General features: G+C 45.9%; 1 protein-coding gene across 2 annotated transcripts in view; it reads left to right on the forward strand.

Moving 5' to 3' along the window:
- DRC11 (dynein regulatory complex subunit 11) overlaps positions 1-16,093 on the forward strand; it is a 172,472-nt gene that overhangs the window by 613 nt on the left and 155,766 nt on the right. Inside the window, exons 2-4 of one of the 2 annotated variants that reach the window (XM_082630649.1) lie at positions 7,702-8,023; positions 11,630-11,749; positions 15,552-15,743. In XM_082630649.1, coding sequence (XP_082486775.1) covers positions 7,702-8,023; positions 11,630-11,749; positions 15,552-15,743 — 634 coding nt within the window. Of the gene's footprint in view, positions 1-7,701; positions 8,024-11,629; positions 11,750-15,551; positions 15,744-16,093 lie in introns of those variants that run through there. The other variant, XM_082630650.1, reaches the window with a different exon arrangement.

Genomic DNA, 16,093 nt, shown 5'->3' on the forward strand with positions numbered 1-16,093 from the left:
AATGTAAGAGCCGTTAATATTATTCCCATTTTACAGATGAGGACTTAGGCACAAAGAAGCTGAATAGTTCATACACAGCAAGGACACAGTGTCAACCAGGCACTGCAGCTCCAGCCTGCATTCCAGCTCTCAGTAACCCTGTTTTCCAGGCCAGGAAATAAGAACCCCGAGGCTAAGGGCTTGCCAGGCTTTGCGGGTGGGGGAGATCAGGAGCTCAGTTTTGGACGTGTTGAGTTTGAAGTGCCTGTTGGACATCACGTGGACACAAGTAGACAATTGACTTGAATTCAGATGAGAGGACTGTGTGAAATATAAATTCGACAGCTGTTGGCATACACGGTCTTTATGAGACATGGGATGAGTGTAGACAGAGGAGAGAACAGGTCCAAAGACTAAGACTCGGTCATCCAATGGCAAGAGATGGAGGAGGAGAGACCAGCAAAGGAACCAAAGGTGTGGTCATTGAGAAGGAAACAAGATTGTGGTGCCTTGGAAGCCAGGAGAAAAAGTAGAGTTTCTTGGAGGAGGGAGTAACAGACTCTGTCAAATGCTGCAAGACAAGCCAGAGGAGAGCTGAGAATTGACCATGGATTTAGCAGTGTGCAGTCCAGCGGTGACCTTGACCTTCAGGGGGGTGATGGAGTGGAAAGATGGACTAGAATGAATGTAGGAGAGAGGAAGAGGAGAGAAATCATAGACAGCGCAGCACTGGCTCTTTAAAGGCATTTCGCTGTAGCTGGTGGCAAGGGAAATGGGGTCCAGAGACAGATTTTTTTAAGATAGGAAACAATAGCCTATTTGTTTGCTGAAGGGAATGGCCAGTATAAAGGAAGCGGGATGACATGGGAGGAGGAAGGAGAAGTGGGGTGACATCCTTGCTAGTGGGGGCACGGGCCCCAGCAGACAGACAGAGGAGCTCAGGTGGTTTATGGCGGGAAGATGAGACAGGGTAGAGGCTGTTTTGTTTTGTTTTGTTTTGTTTTGCGGTACGCGGGCCTCTCACTGCTGTGGCCTCTCCCGTTGTGGAGCACAGGCTCCGGACGCGCAGGCTCAGCGGCCATGGCTCATGGGCCCAGCCGCTCCGCAGCATGTGGGATCTTCCCGGACCGGGGCACGAACCCATGTCCCCTGCATCGGCAGGCGGACTCTCAACCACTGTGCCACCAGGGAAGCCCGAGGCTGTTTGATAAAGATGCTGTTCGGTGGGTAGATGTCCTGGTGGGGCCTGGAAAGATGATGTAGATGGTAGATGGTGGTGATGCTGAGGGGCCGAGGGCGATACCCTCTGATGAAATGAGGTTCCAAACCAGGGGGTGTCGGGGGTGGGAGGGAGAATGGTCTGGAGGTGGGGTCAGGAGCCAGGATCTGGCCCTGCTCCGTGCTGTGGTTTGAGGGCTCTGGGACGGAGGGAGGGCTGAAGGAGAGGCTGTGTTCTGTGGGGAGAGCCAGGCCTCCCTTAGAGCAAGAATGCCAAGGAATATTCCAGAAACAGTACAAACACCTAGATAGTATTGGAAGAATTTGAAGGTTTATCATATATAAAATAACTTGAGGAGAATTCCCATTTTGCAAGGTTTTGTATGGAAGTACATGTTTATGTCTGAATATTTAAGTCTTTTTTCCCGCTCCGCCCACCTATGCATCATCCCTCCATCCCCCGGTTATAGGAAAACTGCCAAGCTGTAGAAATAACAATCTGGTCTTTTTCAACTGTCATATTCAGTCTTCTGCACCCACAATCCTCCTAACTTCAATATCTGTAACACTTCTAGGTCATATGCTGAAGTCTGAAACCAATCATGTACTTTAAAAAAATTCTAAGTGGTCTCATGGATAAAATACTACCTTCTCTTTACAAGGCACATTTAAAATTTCAAGAACACTTTCACATCTGTTATCCCATTCCTCAGTAATCCTGTGGGGTGTCCACGGTAGGTGTCATTATCCAGATTTGCCACTTGAGGAAGTGAAGGCACAAGGTTAAGTGACCCTCCTGAGACTGACTACCTCAAGAGACAGGTTCTGATTTTAAGCTTGGAGCACTTATAGCTTTAAAAACCACCTTGCCATACCCCAGAGAAAGAAAAACATAGGTCCACACAAAAACGTGTATTGGAATGCTCATAGCAGCATCATTTACAAGAGCCAAAAGGCAGAAACACCCCATATGTCCATTCACTGATGAGCAGATAAACAAAATGTGGTATATACATGCAATGGAACATTATTAGACAATAAAAAGAAATGAGATAGTGATACACACCACAACACAGTGGGCTTTGGAAAAGTTACACTGAGTGAAAGGATCCAGTCACAAAGGGCCACCTGTTATATGATTCCACTTATGTGAAATGTCCAGAATAGGCAAATAAATAGAGACAAATTAGATGAGTGGTTGCCAGGGGCTGGGAGGAAGGCGGATAAGGGCAAATAGGGAGTGACTACTAGCAGGTGTAGGGTTTCTCTTTAGAGTGATGAAAAGGTACTGAAATCAGAGAAAGGTGAAGGTTGCACAACTCTGTGAATATGCTAAAAAAAAATAAACCCACTGAACTGTGCACTTTAAGAGGGTGAGTTTATGGTATGTGAGTTACATCTCCATAATGGTCCTATTAAAACATCATCTTGCCACATTCCGTGTCTCAGATCATCTTCCTGGGCACTGGCTCAGCAGAAGGATGCTGAGACCTTGGCTTTGAGGCAAGGTGGGGCTCAGGCTGGACTGAGGCTTCGAGGGACGTGGAGGCTGCACTGGCTGGGGGTCCAGGGAGTGATAGGGTTGTAACCAGTGGACACACGTGGAGGGGCAGCAAGGCAGCAGGGAAACTGGAAAGCTGAAGCCAGTCTCTAGGGGAAAGGCTAGCAAATGCAGGGTTGCATGCTCACACAGCTACTTAATACCTCCCCATCAACCAACCACCTTGCCTGGTCTCTCCAACAAGGGTCCCCCGAAAGACAGCAGGTGAGGAAGAAAGAGGCTGCGGCCCACATGTCAGGACTTGGAAGGGTCAAGCCACCAGAATGGTCTTTGGCCCAAAGTTCCAGTTAGGAGTCAGCTCTGCCCTGGCTCTGGAGGCATTCCTGCCTCTTTGACCCTGGGTAGAAGCCCGGGAGTGCACTGAGCTAGGGCAACAAGGCTTCCTCAGGCTGGATCTGCCCCAAAGCAAAGTCTTAAATTCTAGGTGTGTCCCATCCATTAATTTGGCTTTTGTTTCCCCTGGTGGAAGCCTCCTTCACCCAAGATCCCTTGCTAATGATTGGTGTGGGTCTTTATGGGATTCAAGTCAGCCCCCTGCACTCTATGGAAGCAGCCTCCATGGGTGGCATAACACACCTTAATGCTTGCTGGTGCGTTAAATGCTTTGAAGTCTGATAAATACCCTTTATCTTTTATTATCAACTCCACCCCTACATATAGAAATTATGACTAGATTTATTTACAGAGTCTCCTGGATATTATTACCAAATTCTTGGTAATATTAAATCTGCCTGTCAGTCTCAAGAATCTGCTTTCTTTTTATCTGGTCTCTCCAGGCAGGAACAGAGACTGCCTTCTGCCTGTTCCAGTCCTCTGCAGCTAGCATTCCAGAATTTTCTTCAGCTACATCTTGTGTGGCTCTAGCCATATTTATTCTTTTTTTTTTTTTTTTTTTTTTTCTTTTTGCGGTACGCGGGCCTCTCACTGCTGTGGCCTCTCCTGTTGCGGAGCACAGGCTCGGGATGCGCAGGCTCAGCGGCCATGGCACACGGGCTTAGCTGCTCCATGGCATGTGGGATCTTCCCGGACCGGGGCACGAACCCACGTCCCCTGCATCGGCAGGCGGACTCTCAAGCACTGCGCCACCGGGGAAGCCCTGGAATTCTAACTTTTGATGGTCACTTTTCTCTGTTATAATGAAGTTGTCTATCACAGTGCTCTTTCACTGGCAGTGTTTTTAAAATATTGCCAGGTTTGGAGAAATCTGGTACTTGAACCTGAGGAGTGGAGTGCCAGGGGCAATATTTAGCATCCAGCCTCTGTGGGGTGCTGGGAGGGAGGATGAGTTTCGTTTTTAGCTATAAATCTTGGTTTCCTTGTGGTGTCCAGCACCTCTGCCCCGGGATTTGTCCTGACAAACTGGAGGCAATAAAGGTTCAGAGCCTGTACTCTAGAGCCTGGCTGCCTGGGTGCAAATCCTGTGTTCAAGTCACACAACTTCAGGCAGTAACTTCTCTGTGCCTTGGTTTCCTCATCTGTAAGCTGGAGTAATAATAATACCCACCTCATAGGGTTTTGAGAATTACATGAGTTAATATATGTAAAGTACTTAGAACAGTGACTGATACGATGTAAATATGAGCTATTACCCGTCATCATCACCAAAACCCTAAAGACTTTTCACATCAAGAGAAGCTTTTCACTTTTGGCCAGGAAGATAAAAATCTCCCATCTCTGCTCTAAGCACATAAAAATGATAGAAACAGCAGAAATTAATACAACGTTGTATATCAACTATACTTGAATAAAATAATTTTTTAAAGTATAGAAGTTAGTATAGAAACAGTAACAGATTTAAGTTCCTTTCTTGTTTTATGAGCACTAACATGTCAGTAGGTTTAGAAGTTAAACAGAAGTCCAACGAACTGAGGTTTTGTTAATACTATGGTTTCCATAGTTATCTTTCTCTAAAATTAAGGATGTTGCTTTGTTTTTAAATTATTCCAAATACTCAGAATTAACGAAGGAAATGTTTCTTCTGAATTTAAGGTGATTTATTTAGAGAGCAGAGGTAGCTCAGTAGAGTCGAGCACAAAAAATGAAGTGACAACACAGTATTTAATTTTGAAAACTGTTCAGAGTATAGCTAAGTGGCTTTCCATATTGAAATAACCTAGTGTATGACATCTACTTAGTAAATGTTAATCATTTTTAATTGGGAAGTTTGATCAATAAAACAAAAATCAAATTATAAAAACAGATAGAAAAATATTTTTAAGGATTATTTTCATTTTTATCTAAAACTTTTATTTTTAATATTTTTATTTATATTTTAAATTTATAATATACTAATATTAGTTTATATTTATATATATTTATATTTTTTATTTTTATTATATATATTTAATATATATTATATATATATTAGTATATATTTAATAGTATAATATTAAATTATAAAATAAAACTAAAATATTTAAAATTGAAAATAAAAAACTTTTTTTTTGTTTTAATCCAAGTTGAAAATCTCTGCACCAGGAACAGAGTGGAAACCCAGGGCAGTGAGCAGGCCAAACCAGGAGGCCTAGTCAGTTCTGGCACAGGGGTGGACAGTGTACTCTGGGATTTCAGCTCCTGAAAGGCCTGGGATCAGACCCTCCAGGAGGACTGGAGCTGGACTCCCATGGAATCCGGGGCAGGACCGCCCTTCCCAGCTGAGTCAGAGGCAGAAGAAAGGGCCACAGCCCATTCTGGGTCATAGTGGGAACCCAGCTTTTCAGCCAGAAGGCAAGCTGTGGAACACATAAACTCAGAATACATAAAGAAGCCCCACCATTTAGTAGAAAAACAATCCCACGTAAAAACAGGTAAAACAAATGGATGAACAATTTAAGGAAGAGAAATTGCAGGTGACCAGTCGCACGTGGAAAGATACTGTCTCGGTAGCAACCGGGAAAATGGACACAGAAGTCTTATTTCTTACTTGTCATCGTGGCACACATGCTGGCTGTGTGTCTCAGGGAGGTGGCAGGGGCTCCTTTATTTTGGGGAGAGGTGGAGGTGGCAGTGTGGTTTGAATCGTGGTTTTAGCTCAGAATCATGTAGACCCGGGTTCAGACGCTGACCCCGCCTCTGAGGGGCATCATCTCCCTCCCACCCCAGTGGAGCAGTGAGAGGCTTCCCCAGGGATGCTTCGAGGATGACACGCAGCATGGAACGTGGCAGGTGGTCAGTTTCAGCGCGAGATGTTCACACTTTTCTTACCCACGGGAAAGTGGGGCGCATGCTTGAGGAAGGGCAGATAGTGGATCAGAGGGCCAGAGGGAATGCCTGGGAATGACCTCGGGAAGGGGCTGGGGGATCCCCAGTGAAACAAGGAGGATTGACCAGCATATTTATCTCCCAATGGCCTCCGAAATGGCAGTAAGGGATTTAAAAGGCTGTAAACACACGAGGGCCAAGAGAACATTTGAGCATTTGACAAGAGACATCAGGAAAATGTAGGAGGAGGGACAGCAGACTTGGATGAGAGGGGAGAGGTGGGGTACAGAGCGTGGCCTGCAGGCCAGCAGAACCCTGGGAAGGTCTTTCAGAGGTGGGGGGAACTGATTGGAGATCAGCAGAGAGCAGGTGCTAAGCTGCTCCCATCCTGGTGGAAGAGGCCAGTGCAGCAGCCTGGACCCAGGATGCAGGACACAGGTGGGCGTGGGAATGGGAGGCCGGGCTGACAGCAGAAAGGCAGTGAGAGCCCGCAGCCCCCTGGACCCGCTTGCTTCTCAGGCTGGAGGTTGGAGCCGCCCTCGCCAGTGCATCCTGGGAAGACCCTACAGACAGAGACGGGCATTGGCAGGTTTCACCCTCATCCCAGGGAGATGGCCAGGATCCTACCCACCCCATCACCCCCGGTTAAGCCCACTGGTTAAGAAGCGCCTTCCCAGACACAATGAACTTCTGGTTAGCTTTTCAGAGCTGGGTCTTGGATATAAAATAGGAGCCAAAAATCAGCCAAATTTTGAAAGAAAATAAAAGTCTCCGCCATGAGTGTATTGGTCAGAGTCCCAGCAGGGAAAAGAGGGCATACTCAGCAGGGTGGCTAATAAAGGGACCGGTGACAAAGGTGTGAGCTGAATCTCGGGAAACCAACAAGGGATGGGGTGGTGTCCTGGGGGTGGCAGGGCTGTCACCACCCTAAGGCTTTGCTAGAAGGAGGATCGTTTGTTGACTCACTGGGGGGCCACGAGAGAGGACACATCCCCATCTCACTCTCCCAGTCCCCGGGCTCCCGGCTGCACCCTCCACTGAGCGGCTCAAACAAGAGCACGGAACCAGCCTCCCCAGCCACAGTCTGCACCTTACTTCCTACACTCAGTGTTATGGTTCCAAGGTTCATAGGTGTTGCTTAGAGCTGTAAGTCGTTCATTTCTCACTGCTGTGTATTAGTCTGTTGATGACTATACTACAATTTATTTATCCATTCTCTTATTGATGGACATTTGGGATATCTCCAGGTCTTTGCTTTTATCAAGAAATGCTACTGTGATCATTCTTAATGCAGATTTACAAGAGTCTCTCCAGGGTATAATTGTTCATTCATAGTTATGCCCATGTTCAGCTTTACAAGGTATTTTCCAAAGTATTTGTTCCAATTCGTACTCCACCAGCTGTGTATATGGACAAATCAGGTAACTATTCTGGTTATCAACTTCCTCATCTTTTAAATGGGTATAATAATACTGGCTTTACTGGTATAGTGAGGAATCACTTTATACCATTTAGGCAAAAGGCTTTTTTAACTATTTATTTGATGATAATAGCCGTGGTCATATCCAAAAATCACATGCATAACAAAACAGGACATAAGTGGTCTAAAGAGCCTTGCAACTATGCTCAGTGTTCTTAGCTCACAGTTACGGTGTGTTACATTTTGTTATACCAGATGCCCAATGTGTATGCCTTGCAAAGTAATTTTTTCTTCTTGTATTGTTGACCCTGTCCTCCCTCAGAATGTATAATAAGATGTGGCATCAGACCCAAGAAGCCCTCAATTCTTTGCTTGATAAAGAATCTGAGATGATGAAACCACAAAGAAATCAAGTCTTCATCTTCCAGATGTTAGCTACCTTCTACATAAAATATGTGCAGATCTTTAGAAACCTGGAGAACGTCTATGACCAGATAGTCCATCCACAGAAACGCATACTGATCCGAAAAATCCTGGATGGGGTGATGGGTCGCATCCTGGAGCTGAAGAATGAGATGGTTGAATTGGAATTAACCGAATTTCATTACTTTGATGATATCTTACAGGATCTAAAGTTGGTTCCTGTAAGTACTCAGGGTTTTTTTCATGTTGGTTTCTTCTTCTTATAAATAAGATATATAGGCCTGGAACCAATACTCTGCAGACTTTCTAGTCGTATTTATTAGTTGCGTGTTGTATTGAAAGTCGAAGCATAGCCCTTCAATGAAACAACATAGCCGTGGACAAGGATTGGGTTTGCTCAGTTTTTGGTGCAGACAGGTCTTTGCATGGTCCTGGGGTCTGCTGGACACTGCTGTTGTGGTCTTACCTGTCACCATGGTATCTGCCCAGGTAGGTTGGAATGGAGTAGGACAAGCCTTTCCTAAATATCCTCCCAATTTCCAATAGCCATGCCCCTACTTCTGTTTCCAAAGGAAATCTCTCTCTGGCCTTTGTTTCCCATCATCTTCTTGATGAGCAGCTTGTTGGTTGCTGGTTCCTAATTCCCAGGAGGATGCATCTCTGCCTTTGCTTTGGGTCAGTGGTGACTCAGGAGATGTATGGTAATGGGCCTTTGAGCCTCCGACACCAAAGAAGGGCTCCCTCCCCTTCTCTCTGATGCCCTGAGCACTCCCTGCCGGCACCTGTAACCACAGTGCCTTCCTGTGAGCATTCTGTCCTGCAGCTGCCCTTACAACCACTGCCTGAGGCCTGGGATCTCTTCTGGCTGGGTCTGTAGGGGCTGGTGGACACCCCGCTTCCATGTCAGGAGTCATATGAGTTCAGTCTTCATTTTGAAAAGATCGTTTCCCTAAAATAAAATTAGGAAGAGAAAGTGTTTAGTTTTCTACACGGGGTTTAATATTTCTTCCTTTTGAAAATATTCAGGCTTCTATAAAAGGATGTCCCTCTCTGGGATAAACCTTCCTAGCATTATTACTGCATTTAATCAGAATGGACTAGAGAGAATACCTGGAATGAGTGAAGATGTTGAAGATTGTCTCAAAATGTTCATGTTTCTTGCATTCATGTATAAGAGCAGGGGTTAAAGCACTAGATTTTTTAGTTCAGGAGTACTTTGCCCACCCCCAGTGTGAAAATATCAAGAACAACTCAGGACAAACATGAAATAAATGGTCATTAAGTCATAATAATAAATTTAATTAATGAGGTAATATTCAATTTATTAATTGAATTCCAAGAATATTAAGTAATACTCCTAAATTTAAGGAATAAGCAGTTTATGAAATTTAAATGGTGGGCCCCTTCAGTTTTTTCCCTGCTTTTCACCCTGCCTCAGCACCTCCGCACTGGCTGGTTCATCTTCTTGAAGGCCATGACCATTGAGAAGGATGATGACTGAGTGACATCATCCAGGCAGCCTTCCTGATAGGAGACAATGAGCTATGTGTTATGCCAGCCCTGGAAGGTGTTGAGCTCGATGACACTGAGCTCCAGGTGGTTAGGGGGTGCATCACACAGCCTCAGCACGGGCTCCAGGAACAGTGCCCTTGCCAGGGAGACACACATGGACCGGCCTCTGGGGATACCTGTGTGGCCCAGTTCTGCATTTCAGGGTGAAATCTTGACCAACCAGCATCCTCTGTGGCTGGGCCTCTGTGGCTATCACCCACAGCTCCTCTGCGTTTTGTTGGGCCAGCACGCAGATATTCATACAGCATGACCACCCCTGACCATAGCTTATTGGCTCAGGGATGGAGACCTTGGTGGCTGCACCAGCCAGTCCTTCCTTGAGAGATTCTGAAACTGGGACAGAGAGAGACTACTTTCTGTCTCCAATGCTGAACTGTAGTCTCCCAAACTTGTAAGTAGTTGGAGCCCTTGTTCACCAGATGCTCCAAAGAAAGAAGCTTCAGAGAGAAAGAGCGAGAGAAATAGAGAGGAGAACAAAGCAGGATCACCAAGAGGAGTAGAAGGAAATGGCAGGTTCCTGAAGGCATCGTCTCCCCTGGACACATCCCTGTTGCTGACACACACCCAGCTTTGTTCCTGCCCTTGTTCCAAGAGGTCCCAAATCCTTCCATCAGTGTCCCCTTTGGCTAAACTAGCCAGAAGACTGTTTCTTTAGGTCCCCATAACATAGAGAAACACGTAGAGGAGAGAGAGAGATTCTCTGTTCCAACAAATTTACTTTGATTCCACCCCATGGAGAATGGAAACCCCAAGGCATCTGCGATGGGCATAAAATATATCACGGATGGGGGCTTCCCTGGTGGCACAGTGGTTGAGAGTCCGCCTGCCGATGCAGGGGACACGGGTTCATGCCCCGGTCCGGGAAGATCCCACATGCCGTGGAGCGGCTGGGCCCGTGAGCCATGGCCGCTGAGCCTGCGCGTCCGGAGCCTGTGCTCTGCAATGGGAGAGGCCACAACAGTGAGAGGCCCGCATACTGCGGGCCATCCCATCACAGATGGGATGCAGCAGCAAGCCTGAAGCAAGGGATACCTACATTCCCCTCTCTTGCATTCTCAAGTGCTCTGGTTGCTCACCTTCAGAATCCTAACTGTAACTTCATTGGTCCATGTGGACCAGACAGAGCCATGTCAGTCAAGTGTCATCTTAAAATTTAGAAAAGCACAACACTTGAACATGCTTATTAATAAACAGAAATCACAACACTAGATAAAAGTCGTCATTCTCCACTGACTGTCCACGCTCGCCCGCTGGACCCTAGAAGCTCGGTCTTAGTTCACCCCACACACTCCATTCGCCCAGGAGGGTTTTGGTTCTCAAACACTGCTACCACTCCCTGGAAGTAAGTCCTGGGGACGCTATCCCACCAAGTCCTAAAGGGACATCCCTGTATGCTAAAATGCTTTTTCAAGGGACGGCCTATTCAGAATCCTCTGGACTGGGGAGATGTGGGGAGTCACACCAGAATGGGAAAAGGCAGAGCTGATCCCAAGGACCAGAACTTAGCTTCCCCCCCAGTCAACTGGTCTACCAGAAGGCAGCCATGAGTGTTCTCATAGAGTATCTAGGACAGTGTTTCTAGATACTAGGGCCAAAGGCCCACCCATATTCTTGAATAACACTTCTACAATCTTGATTATTGACCTTGGAATGGTAAACATTCATCTGACCTCCACTAATTTGAAATATCTGTACACAAATGAAGAACAAGTTTATATTAGCGTATAAAAACAAGTTTCCTAATAAAGCAAATTAATGTTGTAAATGATTTTTGTAATGGGGTAATTTAGGTCAAAATAAAACCAAATTATTTTTTTTTAATTGTGACTGTGCACATACACATGGTCAGTGGTGCTAATGATAAATTAGTAGGTTTAATTCAAAGATCTCTATAGCTCAATTCTATGCTATCCTAATTTGCATTATTATTTTAGGTAAGCTCAGATAATATTATATTTCTTTAAAGAAAATTTGTTAAGCTATCATTCATTAATTGAGGCCTAATCGGTACGAATTACTGGAACTTTACACTAATGATCAAAATGGGATATGGTTACACTTTCTCCTTTTGACTTCATTTATGTCTCCTTAGCGGGAAGGAACTGTCTTCACACCACTGGCTTCATCACCTCTTAAGTGAGGATGGGAAGTAAAGCGAGTCTCTGATGCCCCTGTCCTAACTGTATATTTTAAATGGATTTGAGTCCTGGAATCATGACCAAAATGCTCTTTTGCCTCTTCTTTCTCTTCTCTAGCAACAGTTAGATATCCCTATACCGAGGTATTTTCTGAAGGAGAAGTTGGAAGTAATAAAAGGAAGAGAGGAAATCCTTGCTCAACTATTAGCCGACAGTGGATTAGGCATAACTGAAAAGGTTTGTATATCATTTTAACAAACATTTTTCCATAATCTGTAAAACCTCCTTTTCTGCTGTTCCTAATTGTGCGAGAAACAAGAAGACTGTTTTCAAGGCGAGGAATGTGGCACCCTTTCTCCCGTGTTATTCAGTCACTAAGCAGTTGCATAACCTTTGGGTGTGTTTTTGACCAGTCATAACCATTCTTTTTTAAGATCAAAACATAGTACTTCATTGGTTAAATCAGCATCTCTAAGCCTGAGTAGATTATTGACTCAGTTTACTGGTTCATCTCAAAGTCACCCAGCCTACAGTCAGAAGCAGAATGTTGTTCATATAAAATAATTAAGTGCTGAGATAACTAGGAGTTAAAATTACAACACTCTCTGAAAATGCCGATTGACCTCTTGTAACTTCAAGCTGAGTGGCACTTAGATCACCTCGAATGGACTCTCTCTGGGGAAAGTGGGGGAAACCCTTAGAGACTCCCCTGGAAAGTCAAGGGCAGAACCCAGCGGGTGTTCTGGCCCCATTCCTCCTATATCCCCAGAATGCGCGCGGCTGCACCCTTCCCTGTTTCCGCAGCTGTCTTCGCGCTGACCTTCACTGCGTTCTCATGGATTCTGTGGTCATCTCCGTTCAGCGTTCTGGTGGGCAGCCCTTTCCGCAGGGCACTGCCAGATCAACCTGATCAACCCCTCACTGCCGGCAAAACAGTGCCTCCCGCCTCTGGCTGGTCTTCATGGCCCAAGTATTAAGGCGGCAGGTGAGCATCCACACAGGGACAGTTCAGAGTGACAGGGGCACTGTTAGTAGCTATGCTGAGACTGTGCGTGCAGCCTGGGCGCACAGGGCAAACAGACACCTGTGGTCTTCGGGCAGGTAGGCCCCGTGGGGTACTGCCAGCCTGGGCCGTGGTGTGAAGGAAGATTCCAGGTGCACCCAGGATGGCAGGGGGGAGGGAGAAGCGTGTGCCCTGTCTGCCTGCCAAGGGACTCACCTGAAGTGCATGCACCGGATCAGCACACGCACCACGCCCCGAGCTGTCTGTCCTTCTGCACAGGCAGCGTCTCGCTGCACAGAGGGTTTGGTCTCTTCGCTGTATCCCTGTCAATGTGATGCTAATTCTTCAGAGCCCAACGTGGCACAGCATACCTGGAGAAACCTTTCTTGACCCACCTCACTCACGACCACCCCTCCTTCCTGTGACCCTTCTCCAAACGACCAGCCCCCCTTCTACATTCCTTGAAGTGGATTCCTGGGAATCGGGCCTGGGGGTTGTCCAGCCGTTCCTTCACCACAGGCTCCTGGGTCTGTGCCTTCTGTCACCGCATCATCAGCAGAACGGAGCCCTCCCTCCCCAGGAATCCACCCCAAAGAGGCCCTGGCCCGAAGTGTTGACAAGCAGTGCAGAATCCACGGAAGATCCCCTAGGGAAGACAGAGAAGGGAGGTTACATGGCACACGCTGCTGTCAAACCCAAAGATGTCCTCTCTGCCGTTTCTCCTCCCCACTGTCCCTCTCGGTTTTTGCGGGGTCAGCAGCAGGAAGGTTTCCCTCCTCCCTCGCTCCACATCCAGCCCTGGTGGCTCCTTTCTCCTTGTTAGGTCGAGCCGTTCATCTCTGCTCCAGGCCCTGTTTCAGGGGTGCCTAATGCCCCGCAGAACACGGGGCTTCTGAGCAACACCCAGGCATCTGTGTGACTTTCCCATGCCCTTCAGTGTCTCACTGGACCCCCGCTCTCACCTTAAGCCGCTTATTTCTTGCAGATATATGCAATGTATACCCCAAGAAGAATGTTGATAAGGGAAAATTACTGCCCACTCCTATAGTGGTCATGCTGAATATTTCACTGCTGTTCAAAAAATCTTTGTCGGACTGAGTAGATGACACCAAATCCCTCACAAGTATCCCATAAAAGCTGAAATTATTTTTAGAATGACAGTATGGAATCTAAAGGAAATAGACAATAATAACTAATGTTTGCTGGGCACCTGCTCTGGGCTTAAGGGTTTTTACATACATCAGCTGCTTTAATACCAGCATAATATTCATTTTACCCTCACGTGCAAAACGCATTATTGAAAAGGAGTGCTCACTGCAAATTTGAAGCAGCAAGATCCCTCTGAAAACCAAACCCTGAGCAATTGTTGTGTGAAAGAGCTTCCTCCTGTAAGGCTCTAGGTGTCCCCATGCTGAGGGGCAGTGGGTGCTTTCATGGAAAGAGGGTGGTCCGGCTCGGTTCCAGTGGGCTCCACCCCTGACTAACCGTGGGAACGTGCGTAAATTATTTTACTTTTTCCACCGTCGGTCTTCTTAAGTGGTCACAGTAATACCTGTCTTGGCATTTGCTCTGTGAACTGGATGAGAATGCATGTGAAAAGCATCTGGCATCTGTAGGTCCTCAGTCAATGTCCCATTTCTCCCCTACTTGCCTGTTTCTCTGCACCGCCCCCTGTTGCGCAGAGAAATGACGGTCCCGGGAAACTTTGGTCCAGGGGATGAATTGGAGCACCTCTACCTGGTCCCACGGTGTCTTGCCCTGGACCCTGATGGGGTGGCCATCACTGTCCTCTGAGGCCTGGAAGAAGACTCCGCCCATGATTGAGTGTTTTTTGAATTCAAAAGGCCTCTCCCTGCCTCTATCCACGCAGGAGGCTTGGGTGAAGCCAGGCCAGGTCCACAGCTTATCCCTCCTTCCGGGAACAACGCCTGAGCTCATGCAGGACCCAGGACGCCCCCAGCAGCCTTGCTCTTGTCCCTCTCCTCAGAAAACAGCACCGCGCCTCGCCGGACCTTGCCTAAACACACCCCACTTGAGATCTCCAAAGACAATATCCTATTGCATGAGCCTGATTTCTCAGTCTTGATAGTAACCATCCCATCCAGATGTTTTAAAGTGCAGGTGTGCAGGTACTGGCACACATTTCCCATATAAAGGTTTTTTATTAATTAATTTTTATTGGAGTATAGTTGCTTTACAATGTTGTGTTAGCCTCTACTGTACAGCAAAATGAATCAGCCATGCATGTACATCCATCCCCTCCCTTTTGGATTTCCCTCCCATTTAGGTCACCACAGTGCATTAAGTAGAGTTCCCTGTGCTATGCAGTATGTTCTCATTAGTTATCTATTTTATATATAGTATCAATAGTGTATATATGACAATCCCAATCTCCCAATTCCTCCCACCCCCCCTTTTCCTCCTTGGTATCCATACATTTGTTCTGTGTCTGTGTCTCTATTTCTGCTTTGCCAATAAGGTCATCTATACCATTTTTCTAGATTCCACATATATGTGTTAATATACGATAAAGTGAAATACTCCTAAAGTGATTCCAATATTAGTCATATTCACTAGATCATCCTGTAATTGATATTAAAATCAACATTTGACTTCATCTATATTTCACATTTCAAATTCTCATAGTAGATATGTTTTGAATTTGTACATTTCTACTATTAAGTTAATGAAACAGTGACAGCAATTTCAAGTTTATTTCAATCCATTTTTATTGGCATTCCTCGTATAATTTGCTGCCAACCTAAAACCTTGTGGAGCTAATTAGTATTTTGTTCAAAACGGTAGAGGAGAGCTTAAGGGGTCCTTAAGTATGGGCCCATAGCGTGAATGTGGCATAGTATCAAAATATACGTATTCACAGGAAAAAATGATTCATATCGAATGGCTATCATACTCTCTATCAGCAGTTTGGAGACTCTCAGCAGGGTGGTGTTAGAAGTTAGCATGTGATGTTTCTGGAATCAGCTGACGTCATGAACATGTTTAAACATTGATTTATCTTAAATGTTTTTTCAGAAATACCCTGTAAAGCCTATCCCCCTAGAAGAGGCTGTTAAATTAATCCAGGTTGCCGAGAGGGCACGGCAAGGGCGCCTAAGAGCCATGTTCATGAAGCAAATCTATCTTCAAGAATACAGAGCAAAGCAAGCCAGGTTACTGGGTGAGGGAGTAGCAGACGTGGAGACTGCTGCACTGTGTATCCAGAAGGTGCGAATGGGACGCTTTTGGACTTGGGGGCAAGGTGTCTTGACACAGCTGGAGATGCAGACCAGGGACCGGGGGGAGCTCTGAAACTCAAAATTCCCACATCCTACCTTTAGTAGGACTGGCCTAAATTCCAGAAGGACTGATTATCTTACCCTGGGGAAACTGTTAAGCAAGCTTCGTTCTATTTTTTTAAATTTTGTTATAAATAGGTATGAAACTCAGGCATTTTATTGAAATATTTTTAAAGATCACCAATAACTGTTGGAAAGAATGTTGCTATATAAGTCCTCACTGAATTTTTAAAAATACATTTACACGCAGACGTAATTATAGAAGGGGAGCGGGTTAAC

This window comes from Mesoplodon mirus (assembly GCF_964341445.2).
Source record: "Mesoplodon mirus genome assembly, chromosome: 8".
NCBI lineage: Eukaryota > Metazoa > Chordata > Mammalia > Artiodactyla > Ziphiidae > Mesoplodon > Mesoplodon mirus.